This window comes from Electrophorus electricus, chromosome 9 (genome assembly GCF_041902795.1).
Source record: "Electrophorus electricus isolate QZ-2024a chromosome 9, ASM4190279v1, whole genome shotgun sequence".
In the NCBI taxonomy this organism is placed as follows: Eukaryota; Metazoa; Chordata; class Actinopteri; order Gymnotiformes; family Gymnotidae; genus Electrophorus; species Electrophorus electricus.
Window position 1 is genome coordinate 9540842 of NC_137505.1, and position 18128 is coordinate 9558969.

The window sequence follows — 18128 nt, forward strand, 5'->3', positions numbered from 1 at the left end:
TACATCATTTAATGATTCATTTAAGGAAATAGAATTACCTACTTCGAAGTTCAAGTTTTTCTGTATAGCTAGCCATGAGAATAAGAATAGCCATCGAGTTTCAGTCAATCAAAATGTTTCACGTACTCTAAAACACAATGGTCATATTTGATATTGATCAAAAATAATCAGAATAAAGATAATATCCTTTCCTAGCTCGCAAAAAGAATAGATACGTACATAATGTACATAATATGTAATGATCATTTGTTAAGATGTATGTTTTATCTAGACCTAAAAATTAATTATGACGCTAAGGCCTACCGAGTTAAATCATACAGTGCATGATAAATTATTTCAACCATTAGCTAAATAAATAACTAGATACACGTCAGCCTTTTTAGTAACTTATACTAATATAAAGTATAGCATGAATTAGTTAAGCATTACTGAATTGCTTACCTGTTCAAAACGGATGAGCCATGTCCATGTTCGTTCAGAGGTCTTGACAAAAGTTTTTAGATGTATCGCTTACAATTACGACTGTGAACTAAAGGAGTGAAGTACCGTAAAACACGGCTTTAAGAAAGAAGTGTAGGTGGGAAAAAAGGAAATGGTTTTCAGATAAACCGTGAGCATAAAAAGAAGTGTTAAGAGCCCAAAGTGTGATAACGGACAAGAACCTAGTGTGATAAAACTTGTAAAGTAACCACATCCTGCTTTTTCCGTGAACGACGAGATGCCCGTGTACCTGCAGTGCCAGGGGATTTACTGTCTCTGGTTCGGTGGCGCTGAGACGTAGCGAACTCGGACTGTGCAGAAACAACTGGAGTTTTGTCCAAGCCTACCGTATCAGGAATGGGTTTGCTATTCCTCGACTAGTTTTGGCCAAGGGCGAGCGAGGGACTGCGGGTTGCATGACTGCACATTCCTTGACCAATGCATTGTTAATGATCCATTTTATTTCTGTTTGTTCATTCATACCACATCAAAGCCAGTTCACGTAATTTTCAAAGCCAGTGTGCGTGCCCTAAAAGTATGCAAACTGTTCAAAACATATGCCTTAAATTAGAAAATTATATGTTACTGATCACTGAAATAACCAATTTTCTGGAGAAGCAGATCCAGTCTGGTTAGCAGTGGCTCGCACTGCTGTCTGTGCAAACAGTTATACTGTGTATGACTATGTATGTGACGAATAAACCAAACTTGAACTTGAACAGTGTGCACTTAAAAAAGGGATCCTCGCGATTCTTTTCCAGCTGTTTGTCTTGGTTTTATTTGATAATGTTTCTCTCATCAATTATGCAAAATATATGTATTGAATTCTGTTAAAATTATTATAACAAATGCATTTATCTATTATATTTACACATTTGTTCTGTGTCTGAACAGGCAGGGTATGGATACATATACTTTGACATTTCCCAGATCTATAAACAAATCTCACATACAAGACTGCACCTTTTGCAAAATTGTATACTTGTTTTTGTATCTGGAGTAAGCAGAATTAATGCCGTAGGTCACAGAAGACCTGTCTTTTTTGTATGTTTGCTTTAACAGAGACCTCTTGTGGTGACTTGTCACAACTACGGCAAGAGGCAGTCGCAGACGAGCTCTTGGACGCCAAAGATCACAATAGCTTGGACTTTCATGTTCTATTTGTGCTTTATTATGCGTACAGTAGTTGTGGCATGTTTTATTTTTCCTTTCATAGCATCTCATAACATAGTAAAGTGAACAGTGGGAAAGTGGAACAAAAGAAAGGCATTAACATTGGGTCCCATGACTGTTGCAGTAAAGAAAGGAAAATAGGACATAGCTCACATTTCTTTTCAAGTAGCTCTCTCTCTCTCTCTCTCTCTCTCTCTCTCTATCTATCTATCTATCTATCTATCTATCTATCTATCTATCTATCTATCTATCTATCTATCTATCTATCTATCTATCTATCTATCTATCTATCTATCTATCTATCTATCTATCTATCTATCTATCTTTCTCCCTCTCTCTTGCTGTCCCAGACAAATTGGGACACACGTCTGTGCTACTGGTTTAGGGTTAGGATTAGTTTTTTTTTTAATTTTTTTTTAACAATACCCATATTTTTATACATTATATATTTTATATATTTTAATGTTGATTGTTTTGGTTCTGTATAAATTAAAAAAGTTTTTATGCTGCATTTGGCCTCAATTAATGTATTTTAAACATATTAGATGTGAGTCCTTGACCAGCATGTCAATAAAGCTACATCCAGTTGCTCTTATCACAGTGTGTTCAGTTCTTCTTAAAAGGGTAACATCGCAATTCTAAATTGTATTACAGTAAAGCAAAACAATAAAGATTATTTGGTTGTACTATTCTATTGATCCTATAGTCAGTGGCTATCAACAAGAAATGATCAAGCACAGTTTTATTGGGTGTGTGTCTGGAAAGAGAACTACAGCTCCCGGTGAGATTTTTGGTTCAAGATTAATCATCATGCAAATGATTGTGATTAACGCTTTGTCTGTTTAATTAAACTATTATACTATAAACCTAATATTTTAACAGGGCTGGCAACTTTCTAGATCCGATTATTACACGTGTGTGAAGTACAGGTGCTGTAGCTTTACAAAATAGAAAATGTCCACAGTAGCCTAATTATAATATATACATCCAAAATAAACACCAGAAGCCTGGACGAATACTAATGTACATAAGTGCATTAAATCTAGGTAGGACTGCTCGATAGGTAGGATAACAAAACACTTGTCCCGCCATATAAAAGAAATGAGAGCGTGATAATGACTCCAAGTCGCCACCAGATGGCGCCCGAGACCGCTTAAACGTATTCCAGTCGGAGCTGCCTTTTACATTAAACTGCCAGGGTACACACACTGGATGTTTAATCTTTCTAATGGGTAAGCTATATTTTTATAGTTAGGAAAGATTTTTTTTTAAATTATTAATCAGTTAAGGAATTCAAGCTGTTGCATTTTGCTGAGTTGAGGGAATATTGCATAACCCTGTACTAGCCAAATAATTCGATTTGATGTGCTATTTTGTGGATTAATACCATACCAGGTATGGTGGCAACTTCCATCGAAAACTACTTTATCATCACAAACTACATCTAAGGAACTACCAGAAACGTAAGTAACGTTAACATTTTGCTTTTTGCAACATGTTTATTCTTCGTCGTTAGCGATAGTTTTATCTGTGAGAAGTGTAGTTGAATTGCTAGTCTGACGGAGAAGACTCAAGCGCTAGAAGTGCTCTGGTTATAGGGGACTTTATTTTGCGACACGTGAAATTAGCAGGCCTTTAGGGAGACCAGCAGCAACAGTTAGCTGTATAGCAGGTGCCAGGGCGCCGGATGTTGCAGGTAGTGTTAAGGTTTTAGGCAAGCATGGGTTTTCTAAGATAGTTATTCACGTAGGAGCTAACGATATACGCCTTCGTCAGTCAGAGATTACTGAAAATAATATTGAAGAGGTGTGTCAATTAGCGAAGGCGATGTCCGATGCTGTAGTATGCTCTTAATAACATAATTAGTATTAAAGTAACTGATTCACAGAAAACTCCTTTTATCTAAAGCTGGGTTTACTAACTGTTAGATCATCAGCATCTAAAATGCTCATGATAACTGAAATACTAACAGATCATAGATGTAATGTACTTTTCCTAACAGAAACCTGGATCAAGCCAAACGAGTACATAGCTTTAAATGCAGCGTGTCCTTCTGGCTACAGCTATGTACACCACCCTCGTCTAACTAGCCGTGGAGGTGACATTGCAGTTATTTCTATTGATACATTAAGCATAAACCAGAAAGCCTTTGAAATGATTTTTACTAGCATAAATCATGTAGCCAGTGATAAAAAGCCCACCCAGCCTCTTCCAGTAATTGGCATCTACAGGCCACCAGGACGCTACTCAGAATTTATTAAGGAATTTGCAGATTTCCCTTTACACTTTTGTTGGTGATTTCAACAATATTCACTTTGATAGTGGCCAAGACCCTCTGATGGGCCTTTAGTTCTATATTAGAATCAGTTCGTTTTACCCAATGTATAACAGAACCCATACACTCTGGTGGACATATGCCTGACTTAGTACTGAGGTATGGTGTAGATGTAGTTATACTACTCCATCTCAGACCATTCCTTAATTTCATTTGAACTATGTACGCACAATCACATCAGCCACTGCACCTGGTTTTATTGGCAATCTACCAGACATATCATTTGCGACTAGGATGCCCTCAGACCCTACAGAACTTGGTCAAATAACTGAATGCTTAGAATCAGTATTCTGCTGCACACAACTCCGAGGACTGGAAATCATTATACCAGTCATGGTAGTCGGACGCAGTCCCTTGTGACTCCTCCACTTCCGTCCCAGGACCACATTCCCGTATTGTGGGAGTCAGCAGGGTAGCCAAGAACACGGGGGAATTGCATGCACGAGCTGGGGAAGTGTGTCTACTCCCCTTCCTCCCCTTCTTCCTACCCTTCCCAGGCATCCTTCTTCGGTTGGTGTTTCTGTAACGTCTCGAGGTAAACAGGATGCGGGGAAGAGGCACGATTAACCAGACGTTTATTACACACACGAATGATACATAAAACAACCCACATGCTCTGTACACCTTAAACATCAACAAACACACTACGACACAGGGGATGTATATACATTAAAGACGATTACACATAATGCAGAACAGGTGGACAACACGAGAGGACATGGCAACACGGATGAACACACAAACCAAGACGTTTGAGGAGGGGGTGGGGCCATAACATGACATTGGCAGTCTCCCAGACATACTATTTGTGACTAGGATGCCCTCAAACGCCACAGAACTTCATCAAATAACTGAATGCTTAGAATCAGTATTCTGCTGCACACTTAATGATGTTGCCCCACTTAAGAATAAAAAAATTAGGGACAAAAAATTGGTACCTTGGTATAATGACCACATTTGCAATTTAAATCAAAACACTTTCACATTTTAAATAAAAAATTGAACGTAAATGGCGCCACACTAAGCTTGTAGTCTTCCGGCTTGCATGGAAGGAGAACCTTCTCAAGTTTAGAAAAGCACTTATTACCGCTCGAACAGCTTATCTCTCAAACCTAATAGAAAAAGAAAAAAATAATCCTAGATTTCTTTTTAGTACAATTGCCCATCTAACTAAGAATAAGATTGACACCAATGCTCAGATTACATCACCACCATAGTAGTAAAGAGTTCATGAATTTCTACAATGAGAAAATAAAGCACATTAGAGATAACGTTAAGAGCATTAATATGACATCGGGCAACTACTTAGGTACAACCAAGAACAACCAAGCCAAAAATGACTTTTGAATCTTTTACACCTATCCAAGAGCCAGAAATTGCATATCTGATGTTGCGCTCAAAGTCCTCCAGTGCTTACTAGATTCACTGCCCACACACTTTCTTAAAGAAATTCTACCTGAAGTAATTGAACCTTTACTAAATTTAATAAACTAATCCTTAAATATTGGCTACGTTACTAAATCATTCAAATTTGCAGTAATCAGACCACTTCTCAAAAAATCTAACCTCAACCCATGTCAGCTGTCAAACTACAGACCGATCTCAAACCTACCATTTATTTCCAAGATCCTAGAAAAAGCTGTAGTTCAGCAGCTAAGCGCATATCTGAATCAGAACCGAATGCATAAAGGATGTTGAGAAACTTTCTCTCACTTAATCCTGACAAAACAGAGGTGCTTCTATTAGACACAGAGACAGCTAGATCCTCTAATTACTCAAAGAACCTCAATGAAATCACAGTCACATCTTCCCTCACAGATAAAGATCTTGGCGGTATCATGGATCCCAGTCTCTCGTTCGAAGCTCATGTAAATAATATTTCTAGGAAGGCCTTTCTCCACCTTAGGAACATTTCTAATATTAGAAACATGCTCTCCTCACATGATGCAGAAAAGCTAGTCCATGCATTTATTACTTCAAGATTGGACTATTGTAATGCCCTACTATTAGGCTGTACTACTAAGTGGTTAAACAAGCTCCAGCTAGTTCAAAATGCAGCAGGCAGAGTGCTCATTAGAACGACAAAATCTGAATCCATCACGGCTATCTAAGATACTTTACATTGGCTCCCAATAAAATTTCATATTGATTATAAAATACTTCTAATTACCTACAAAGCATTGAATGGTCTTGCCCCACAGTTCCTTAGAGAACTCTTAGTTCATTATAAACCACCATGTCTGCTTAGATCGAAAGGTGCAGGTTCTTTACCTGTACCAAGACACTTTACTTGTTTTTTCATTTTATAATTATATTTTTCTCGGTAATTGTTATTATTGTGGTGACTGTTGTCGGCCAGAGGAGGATGGGCCCACCGTTTAGTTTTAGTTCCTCTCAAGGTTTCTTCCTCATGCTCTAGTGGGGTTTTTTCTTGCCACTGTCAGCCTTGGCTTGCTCACTGGTGGCTTGGACTTGGACATTTGTAAAGGTGCTTTGTGACATCTGTTCTAAAAAGCGCTATATAAATAACTTTTGATTTTGATTTTTGATTTGATCCCCTGAGGAAAAGCCAGAGTAGCTCCCACTCTGAGGCAGATGCTTCCTCTGTGAGCCATTTCCCACCACTGGATGAGCCCCAGAGAGAGCGAAGGATCCGCGGCCCACAGGCTGCTGTCAGAGAAGAGCGGCCCCACTTCAGGCAGGTGGCAAAGAGCTATAATTACAGAGCATACCTAAAAATACACAAATGGCATGCTTTGGAAAAATAAATATAAAAATTAGTGAGGGTCACCCTGACAGCGAATACATTTGTTTCTGTGTTTTTAAAAGTTGATTTTATTAATGAAACCTGTTTAGCATTACCGATATCATAACACCAGGTATGTACACCGTGTTCTAACGCTGTTTTAGGGAGAAGAAGAAGGGGAGCTTGACTCTGGTGCAGTCTCTGGCCCAGAACCACACCGACATCCTGCTTCCCAAGCTCCACGATGTGTGCCTGACTGTGGTCCAGAGGGGCCCTCTCAGGGACAAAAGATTCTCTAATCAAATCATATAAACAATGGCCCAAAAAGGATCTTCGCATTTTGCTGTCCGAGCTGGAATTGCTCTGTTTTGTGACCAAAATGGTTCTAACCTGATGAAGAGTCAATTTGGAATGTTCTAGCGAGGAATATCTTGTCCTTAAACATGGTAGGTAGTACAAACTGATGCTTTTCCTTCTCTGACACACCAAGTAAATCTGCCACATATCGGATGAGTCCGATCGGCGTGTTTAAACAGGCACATCCCCATGGCGTGCCTGAACACCTGAGCCCCATGTCCACTGTCTCAGTTGAAGAATCTGAGCTCCATGGTGTCGCGTGCTTCCATGACAACACTGGCGCACATGTCCACCGACCTGTGGAGGGCCATGGACGCCAAGGCGGAGTTGGTTGCCTGCATGCTGCCGCACAAGGCGGGCGAAAGCAACCTCTTCATCAGGGAGGACAAGGACCTTGCGCTCGGTGCCATGGTGCAGAGCTGCTCGCCCACTCAGGTCATTCATGCTCTGCTGGCCGGGGAACTCAGGAAGGATCACCTCACCAACACCTCTATAAATTTGTTTTGAAAACGGTCATGCAGCCATTTGACCAAAATAAATTACACTGCCAAAAGAGACTTTTAGTAGAAGACAGAAACACATTTATAGTACAGCAGAGCCCTGCTACTACGAGGCAGTAATAGTGGAATCTAGACGCTATAATAGGTTCATAATAATTACACGCTATAATAGGTTTCCAATGTTGGGCAGTAGTTTAGCTGGGGCCTGGGAATATTGACATACCTATCGATATCTTGGTGCCCTTTTTTTTTTTTGGCTCCTCCTACAGGTCCAGCAGTCTGTGATGTCATCCCACGATAGATCAGGAAGCAGCTCCCTTCGTCACCAGCTCCCTGACCAGCCCTACCATTGGCCCGTGGCCTACTCGCTTGGCCAGAGGAAAGCCTGTATCCTTGCCTGTGAGAGGAAGAGGAACACGGAGAGACATGAGGGATTCGGACATTGAACATCAGCTCGATTATTGAACTTGATTATTGTAGTTTCTGGGCTTATTGTTTGTTTTAATGCCTTCATTTTTAAAAAAAAATAGTGTTTTTTACAAACAGACTAACAAACTGTATTAAATGTATCTCAAATGCAATGTGTGATTAATGTGTTTAACAAGTTGATTGTTGTATTTTGAATTCCATGGGAGGTGTAACTATAAAAAATAGTTCTTTGGCACTTAGTGGCAGTATTTGTTCAAAACACATGTAACATCAAGCTCTTATGTAACCTTTATAGGATCTTCACCTCAGACTTTGAATTTTGGCTTAATTTAAAGGGATATTGTGGGGTAATTGGAGCTAATTCTATAACTATAGTAGTGAACTGTATTACTACAGAGAAATCTTTTTGGGATTGTGTGTGTTTAAAATAGAAAACAAAAATTGAAACAGGTAATTTATCAGGTTTCAGATTTCCTGTTCTGCTGGACTGAGGGCATGTTGCTATATTGACAAAATCCAAGTAACTGCAAAATCTTTAAATAGTACAATATATAAACACAGGCAGTGGTAGTTCAACGGTTAAGGTACTTGACTTGTTCTCGGAAGATTGCTGGTTCACTGCCACGTTGCCACTGTTGGGCCCCCGCGCAAAACCCTTAACCCTCAATTGCTCAAATCGTACTCAGTCATAATTGTCGCTTTGAATAAAAGTGTCAGCTAAATGACATAAATGTAATCAGCACAGTCAAAGATTGATTAACCACACTAAGTCCAATACTAAGAGACTGGTACAGTGGATGAGGCACAGAGCAGGATACAGCACTATTTTTTGCTTTCCATCAGCAAGTGCTACCTGGATGCAGTCTTGCTACTTGGGGATTTTGCAGGCTTTGACTCCTTGGGTGTGTGATGAGGATTTTGCTTCAGTTAAACTCCTCATGAACATGTCTGACAAACCTGCACGTATGCTCTACCAGGACCTCATTTAATACTTCTCTTTCAGTAACTTGGAGCCTGTGGTTTTTGTTTGCTATTTCTGACATAACTGGGCAACATTTTACATTTAATGTATATATGGAATCCACAGAATCTATACCATAATACTGTAAAGAAATAGTATACTTTATACATTGTAGCTAGTCCATGCTAGAAGCTCCCAAACAACTCCACATAAACTTCAGCTCAAATAAGCCTCTTCCTTTCCATGATGTCCAAAAGTATTGGCGTTCAAATCATTCTTATAATAAATGGGAAGCTGATTGACAGCACGCGGACCTTTAAACGGTTAAAAGGAGAACTAAATAAGACAAGTGAAGGGTCTACGTTTTCATCTACACCTCCTCCATTTGTTGAAACACCTGCCAATCACGCCACTTGCCCAGGAAACATATGAAGTCACCCACCCCACTTTTTATGTAATTGAATTTTCTTTGACAAAATCTGAAGTTATCTTATACTGGAAGCATGTTTTAAAATGCCATTTAAAATGACAGCCACGATTGTTGTGGAAATTTACCAGAAAAGCACAAAATATTTAGCGTGGGATTCTGGAGAACGGATGCATGTAGACGGCTGAAATCGGTAAGCAGGTACATGTATTAGTCCTAAGAAATGTTATGTTGATAAATGTAGTATTTAATATTCGATGCTATCAAGTGATTTATATGAGTCTGCCAGTTTGGGCCCGTAGGTGCAGCAGTTTATGACGTTACACCTGTCCATGTCACCTTGTTGCCATGGAACGAAGAGTCCGTAGAGTAGCGAATTGATATTTGGTGGAAATCTTCTCACTCCGGTCGATATAGTGCTAATAATTTCAATTCTTTAAATTAAGAACCACAGAACAACATGGATGATCATGAATTATATCCGTTCGGTTTTCTTGAGCCTTCTTTCCGTAAGGTTAAAGGTGGGAAAATAATCAACACTGAGGGTAAGTTATGAAGTTAACTAGCGGTTAGCGTTAGCGTTAGCTAGCTAGCGTTAGCTAAATCATAGATCGTGTTTTGTTGTTGTTGTTGTTTTTTTTTAAATCTGCTGTTTTAGTTTTAATTTTGAATATAGCCCCTAACTAGATCTGCATAGCATTCCTTTGGTTAGTGGCCCTGTTTTCATCTTTCCCTAAAGGAATATTCTCTTCCCCTTCAGATTCCTCCAGTGGGATCGCCAAGAAAGTAAAATTCGAGAGCAATTACTACCTGCGGAGTCCTGGTCCTCGGATTCGGCCGGGGACGCCCTGGCCCTCGGATCCAGGGTTCAGTTCAACCGATGGCTTACCTGCCCTGGTCTTTTCCCCCTCTGGAGCCTCAGACAAGGCTGCGTCGTCGTCCAGCCAGCGGGGAGAAGACGCCCGTCAGAAGCGGTGCAGCCTGAAGAGGAAGAGAGAAGGGGAACACAGCAGCGACAGCGTACAGATCCTGGAGGATCTCTACACCCCTTCATTGTCCAAGCGCGTGGCCAGGAGCGGAACAACCACCTCTTCCACCCAGTCCATTGCGTACTCCGGTTGTACCGCAGATAGCAGCAAATCGATAAGTGATTGCGAATACCAGCTGGTGCAGAATGAAATCCTCTGCTCTGCCTCCAACAGCTACGAGGTTCTGCACTACCTTGGTTGTGGAAGTTTTGGCCAGGTGGCCAAATGCTCCAAGAAGGACACCAATGAAATGGTTGCCATCAAGATCCTGAAAAACCATCCATTCTTTGCTCGACAGGGTCAGATCGAGGTGGGAAAGTTTTGCCTGCTTTTTTGGAGCTTTTGATATGGAATCAGCTGTAGCCCCGATTCTGTTTGTTGGTATCAGATGTGCTAACTCACACTGTGGAATCTGTATACAGCCAGGGTAGCACAAAAACACTTGTGTTTGGTATCAGCACACTAGTTCTAATTTTCAAAGCATCAGTAGGAACTAGTTCAGATAACACATCGACAGCTTGAAGCTTACTATAAAAAGAAGGCTTAGCTACAATTGCATAAGCCATACCTGTTTGGATGTGTATTAAAAAAAAAAGTGCAGAAAAATTAAATCTGTCTTTCCTCATTTGCTCCTCCTCAGGTGAGCATCCTGAGACGGCTGAGCAGGGAGAACGCAGACGAGTTCAACTTCGTGCGTGCGTATGAGTGCTTCCAGCACAAGAAGCACATGTGCCTGGTGTTCGAGATGCTGGGGCAGAGCCTCTACGACTTCCTGAAGGACAGCATGTTCAGCCCGCTTCTGTTGAAGTGCGTCCGGCCCGTGCTGCAGCAGGTCGCCAAAGCGCTCATGAAGCTGAAGAGCCTGGGCCTGATCCACACCGACCTCAAGCCCGAAAACATCATGCTGGTGGACCCCGTCAGGCAGCCGTACAGGGTCAAAGTCATCGACTTCGGCTCGGCTAGCCACGTCTCCGAGGCCGTGTGCTCCAGCTACCTGCAGACCAGATACTACCGGTGAGGGACACGTGCTGAGGCGTGTTAGAAATAAGTGTGCACTTGTTGCACTCGAGTGTGCTTTAGAGTAGAGCTGCACATTTTGGCAGTTGCGATGACCCTGCTACACATTAAAATCGTGATAAGCATTACAGTTAACTGGAGCACGACTGATTCATATTTGATTTATAAGTGGTTTAATTTTAGTGATTCATGTGAGTGCTGTTATTTAGCAAAATACCTGATGAACCCTCTTCAATGTCTGAGATTAGTTAAGATGCTCCGAGTTGCAGGCTTTGGTAATATTAGTATTGGTCATGTCTGTACAAAACTGCTGTTGCATTGTAGCTATACCGTTAATTAACCGTGTTGTTTACCGAGTAACAGTGTTTAACTGCATTGATACTCTGTATTTACTTAATGGAAAACAGAACATCATTGTAGTGTCAGTGCATTTTTGCATATAGTTCCATGTTAGAATAGTGGGTGTGTAATGTAAAGTGGTGTGTAGGGGGGAAAAAAAAACCTGGACTCATCAACAAAATACTATTTAAACCTTTTACATTTTCATGAATGAATTCAGCACCGTTTGTGTTAAAGCAATTGCCGCCGAATCACCACAAACTACGGAATCAGCCGAGACTGATTTCATGATGGCGATATCTGTGTTTTTGGTCTAGGTCACCTGAGATCATCCTGGGTCTCCCTTTCTGCGAGGCCGTGGATATGTGGTCGCTGGGCTGTGTCATCGCCGAGCTGTTTCTGGGCTCCCCCCTGTATCCGGGAGCCTCTGAATATGATCAGGTAAGCACACGGGCCTTTGAGCTGTGCCTAGTCTTTTTCACGCATCTTGGGCTTGGATTCACGGAGCTCTGTAGAATTTCGCTGATTTGGGGTCGGTTCTTTCACTTTCTTTTCACACTTTTCTCACTGTGTGATGAAGACGTAAATCTTGTTTGTGAAAAGAGTGGCGTAGTGTTGCTAATGGAAATGGCCGTTCTTCTAACTATGCAGTTTGTTAGGGAGTCCATAATGGCTAGCAAGGAAGAGAGTGAATGTATGGTTTGAGCTTTTAGCTGCTGCTTTGGCTAGCTTATTTTTAGGAATAATATAAATAAGAGTTTCTATGGCCTGTTTTTCTTTTCTTTTTTTTTTTATACATGCATTTTGAAAATGGAAGGATGAACACAAAATAAAGTCGTAATCCTCTTGCCGTGTGGTGTCTCTGCAGATCCGTTACATCTCCCAGACGCAGGGCCTACCAGCAGAGTACCTGCTGAGCGCAGGGACCAAGAGCAACTATTATTTCCACAGGAGCCCTGACTCCAGCTGCCCCCTGTGGAGACTCAAGGTTTGCCAGTCTTTAAATGCCAAATACCATGTGTTTGTTTCATAAGGGATGTAACTTAATGATGTCATGTAACTTTATGGTGGAGCTGAATGGTTGATTTTTTTTCTTTCCTTTCTCCAGACGCCTTCAGAGCATGAGGCAGAGCATGGCATCAAGTCCAAAGAGACACGGAAGTACATTTTCACCTGTCTTGACGACATGATGCAGGTTATTTTGGCTTTTGTGCACATAACTGTACGCATTGCTTTACTGTTGTGATGTGAATTTGAAGAACGTGAGAAACAGCTTCCACGGCTCACGTTGTAGAGCAGGTTGAGCAAGGTGCTAGCTCAAAGGTCGAGCGTTCGTGCCGTTATAATGAGGAACGCACATGAATCGCTCTGGAGAACGGCATCTACGAAAGGCAGAGCAATGCATAGTAACTTGCTGCAGAACTTGCTGCGTCTTAGGTGGATCGGTGCCCTCTGCTGGTGTTTAATATGACTCACCCCTGGGTCTCTCACGCAGGTCAATGCGACCAGTCTGGAAGGCGCAGACGTCTCGGCGGAGAAGGCAGACCGGCGGGAGTTCATCGACCTGCTGAACAAGATGCTCACGCTGGACGCTGACAAACGGATCACGCCGATGAAGGCCCTGAAGCACCCGTTTGTCACCATGAGCCACCTCCTCCAGTTCCCTCAAAGTGCCCAGTGAGTTGTTCCAGGCCTTCCAATCTACATGTCACAGTTTTTAAAAAAAATTAAGGAACACCATCTTAATTTACAAATCCAAATGGTAGTACTGTAACTTGCCCCCCGCCCGTGTCTCTCTTTCTCTCTCTCTCTCGCTGCAGTGTGAAATCTTGCTTCCAGAAAATGGAGATCTGCAATCGGCAGTGCACAGGGTGTGATGGCAGCAAGAGCCTGTTTGGCAGTGGGGGTGGGGCGGGGGGCGGGGCCAGCACAGCTGCCAACCTCAATGACACCTTCAGCAGCTGGCTCGCCCAGCACAGCCAGGTGGGACAACCGGCACAGCAGGGCGGGTTCAAGAGGTCAAAAGATCGCCAAGCAGAGAGCCGGGCTAGGTACTCCCTGCTTCTTATTGCACTTTTTAATGGTTGGCATTAGCGCTAAAACTCCACACTAATTCAGTGCAAGGGAACCCTAGAACAGGACTCGAGACCTACTGGTCTAGTGTGTGGGTCTGCATAGTGGGTACAACTGTTGTAACAAGTGCTGGATGGCTCTGTGCCATCACACTTTGGTGATAGGTTGTGTGTGTTCACTCGAGTGTGCAGTGTGTGTTGAGAGTGTTGACGTGCTCCTCTGACCCTGTGCCAGACCTGTGTCCTCCCCCGTGCATGGCATGGGCGACGCATCGGAGCCCATTATCATCTCTGACACGCCCAGCCCAGCTATGAGCGTCATCATCATCTCCAGCGACTCGGAGGACGAAGATGACACCAAAGTCCAGCCCACCAGGTGCCCTCGCCTCGTCTTTTTAAAGCCATTATGAAATCCTTCCTAACACTTTCCTTGCCGTCACTCATCTTGTTGTTTAACCCTTCCTTCCCTTCCTTGGCCCCAACTCCCAGCTGCGGCGGGCGAACGTCATGAGCTGCGTGACGGCGCAGCACTCCGACATGTCCACATACATCCCGCTCAGCCCCAAGTGTCTGCCCAAGTTCGTGTAGAGCGCCACCAACCTGCCCAAGTGTTTTTTTGTTTTTGTTTTTTTTTACTTTGAATAAAAAACTTTGAATTGAAGTCGCTGACTGTGCCATGCCTTTCTGTGGGAGGCCCCATTTTTAACATTTTTTTTAACAATACCCATATTTTTATACATTTATATTTTGATGTTGATGGTTTTGGTTCTGTGTGAAGTTAAAATATTTTTTTATGCTGCACTTGGCCTCAATTAATGTATTTTAAACATATTGGATGTGAGTCCTTGACCAGCATGTCAATAAAGCTTCATCCAGTTGCTCTTGTCACAATGTGTTCAGTTCTTCTTAAAAGGGTAACATCGCAATTCTAAATTGTATTACAGTAAAGCAAAACATTAAAGGTTATTTGGTTGTACTATTCTATTGATCCTATAGTCAGTGGCTATCAATAAGAAATGATCAAGCACAGTTTTATTGGGTGTGTGTCTGGAAAGAGAACTACAGCTCCTGGCGAGATTTTTGGTTCAAGATTAATCATCATGCAAATTATTGTGATTAACGCTTTGTCTGTTTAATGAAACTATTATACTATAAACCTAATGTTTTAATAGGGCTGGCAACTTTCTAGATCTGATTACTACACGTGTGTGAAGTACAGGTGCTGTAGCTATACAAAATACAAATGTCCACAGTAGCCTAATTATAATATATGCATCCAAAATAAACACCAGAAGCCTGGACTAATGCTAATGTACATAAGTGCATTAAATCTAGGTAGGACTGCTCGATAGGTAGGATAACAAAACATTTGTCCCGCCATACAAAAGAAATGAGAGCGTGATAAGGACTCCAAGTCGCCACCAGATGGCGCCCGAAACCGCTTAAATGTATTCCAGTCGGAGACGCCTTTTACCTTAACATGCCAGGATACACACTCACTGGATGTTTAATCTTTCGAATGGGTCAGCTATGTTTTTATAGTCCGGAAAGATTTTTTATTATTATTAATCAGTTAAGTAATTCAAGCTGTTGCATTTTGCTGAGTTGAGGGAATATTGCATAACCCTGTACTAGCCAAATAATTAGATTTGATGTGCTATTTTGTGGATTAATACCATACCTGGCATGGTTTTAATGGCACATGGTCAATACTTGCTGTCAAAATACAGAGGTTCATAAGAACCTCCTTCCTTCATAAGGAGACTCCTGTTTTTGAAACTGTTTCGCGCTAACACCACTGTTTCTGCATACTAGCTCTTACTGCTTTTTTGCAACATGTTTATTCTTCGCCATTAGCGATAGTTTTATCTGTGAGAAGTGTAGATGAATTGCTGTTCTGTGACGTGGGAGACAAGGCAGGATGCAAAGACGAGCCGTGGTTCACATGGGACAGATGTTTATTAACACACAAAACAAAATGAAACCAAACACGAAGAACATTAAGCACTAACATCGGAGGCTCGTCGCTTTCAGAGTCCTCTGACCCGGTCTATAAACCACAGGAAGGATCCTCATGGCGGGCCTCCTCCACCTCCACTGATGGATCCTCAGAGCGGTCGGATTCGGTGTCTGACCTGAGGCCGACGTCAACATACTCCTCACTCCTGCTGTAATCCTCCTGGTAGTCCGTGAGGGGATAGTAGGACCCTGCAGAGTCTGTCCCTGGATATTGGTAGTCGTAATCGTACGGGTCCCGGTAATCCAGTGAAGGTAGGCAGGACTCTGCAGCATCTGATCCTGGACCACCACCAGGGCCCCCCCAAAATCCTCCAGAGATACTCTCCCCTGATGTGATGACAGGGAGTGTTCCCACAAGTATGGAGGATTCTCCTGCATGGGTTGGGTAGAAGCAGCTACACTGCTTCTTCCCCTTTTTCTTCTTTCCCTTGGCTCGAGGCAACCTTCAACGGTCGGTGTTCCTGTGACGTGAAGCCGGATGCAAAGATGAGCTGCGGTTCAGATGCCACAGACGTTTATTATCATACAGAACAAGACAAAACCAAACACGAAGAACATTAAGCATTAACACTACTTAGAACATAACAGGCAGTCTTAAAACACAACAAAGCAGCATACATGGGGTCAAACACTGACAAACAACAACAAAACAAGGGTTTAAATATGTGTGCTCACAATTAAAAGAACTATAGACAGATGCTGGTTCACTCCTAACATCTGCAAATTAAAATACAAGTTGGTTATTTCTCAAAAAGGACTGAAGCTCTTCCTCCGTCAGTGAAGCACCCTGGTAGTGTTCTCATATGTGGCGATGGAAGTGACGTCCATGTAAATAGGTGTTTAATCACTGCCATGTGCTACTTGGAAAATAAATTAATCTTTTAGTATGAACAATGTTGGGGATAAAGAAAGGGGACTTGTACATCTCCAATAGCGATTAGAAGACAATAACTGACACTAGGACACCTCATCTAAATATGTTGACTTGACAAGTATAGTATTATTCATGTTATACATCTATGGGTTAAAAATATGGAAAAAGTGTTTTAACAAGAACGCCAGAGGGGGCATTTACTATTTTGTGGAGAATAAAAAATGGCTCATTTTAATGTGTTAAAATTTTTTAAATTCTTTTGCAGAGAGGGAAGGGTGAAAGGACTGAGAAAGAAGGTTAGCACCTGCCAACCGGTGCTGGGAGTAGGCCTCACTCACCTGTCATGCACAAGAGACCTGCAGTCCCAGGGCACAGTAAAGGCTAATTTACTCCCTACATATAAAAGCTTGTAAAACTTGTTTCTGTTAGAGTGCTCCTAGACTGAGGTACCTACATTCCCAAGTCTGAAAGGTGAGATTCTACCTGTGCACGTAGAAAATCAGGTAGGCTGTTTTTGTCCTGCTCTTCAGGATGGCTGGCTCAGTGCTTCTTGATACTTTTAAGTCACTGAATGACAACCAGCTCTGTCCTTCTCCCTCAGCTGTGTCACTGATATAGTGGCCTGTCGGAGTAGTCGGTGGTCCTTAGTCATTTAATAGTTTCTACTGCACGTGTATAAATAATGTCAGATTACTCACCATGGTCCATGCTGTCACCTAAATGAGAAACCACCGCCTGGAGTCTGTAGGTGCCAGTGGGTGCACATTCCTGCAACAAACAAATACATCTTTTTTTTCATACGATTAACTGAAAACGCATCACGGATCGAACGCCATCTCTGTATTAACAGGCCTCTTTCATTCTCTCTCATTCTGTCTCTGTGTCTCTCTCAGCCTGTATCTCTCTTCTTTTTGGTCTCTCTCTCTCCTCACCGGTAGGCTTACTTGCTGTCCTCTAGCTCCCTGTCCTTCTCCTCTCTCATTTACTACTGATGGGTTAAAAGAACTTAGTCATTATGGCAGATACTTATACACAGCCGTATTATCACTCCACTGTAAGAAAATGGCACAACTCTACCTGGCTGGGGACTGGAGTTTTCCCCCAGTTTATCATTTTGCATTTCTTGCGGTTTGTCCTGGGTTCCCGCTGCTCCACTGAGGACAAACCACAAAGCCATTCAGTCGGCATTTTGTAGCTAAATGGGAATGGGTGGACAGAGAAGTATGTGGGCATGGGTTGATGGTACGAGCTCACCTCGACTGCTGCCTGAGAGAAGCCACCCCAGGAAGGGCAGAGAGATCCAGCTCGGACGGGACGTCCATCACGTCTGAGAGCTTTTGGCCCAGCATGTCAAACCGCTTAAGGTGGAGG

At 42.2% G+C, this 18128-nt stretch overlaps 1 protein-coding gene across 1 annotated transcript; it reads left to right on the forward strand.

Moving 5' to 3' along the window:
- Positions 1–7376: 7376 nt before the first annotated feature.
- On the forward strand, positions 7377–14452 carry LOC145659168 (homeodomain-interacting protein kinase 1-like). The gene is made up of 10 exons (XM_081720313.1): positions 7377–7494; positions 10331–10746; positions 11077–11450; positions 12110–12233; positions 12661–12780; positions 12901–12987; positions 13288–13469; positions 13613–13843; positions 14100–14226; positions 14354–14452. Exons 1-10 carry the CDS (start codon positions 7377–7379, stop codon positions 14450–14452), a joined length of 1878 nt encoding a protein of 625 aa, XP_081576439.1.
- Positions 14453–18128: the final 3676 nt, after the last annotated feature.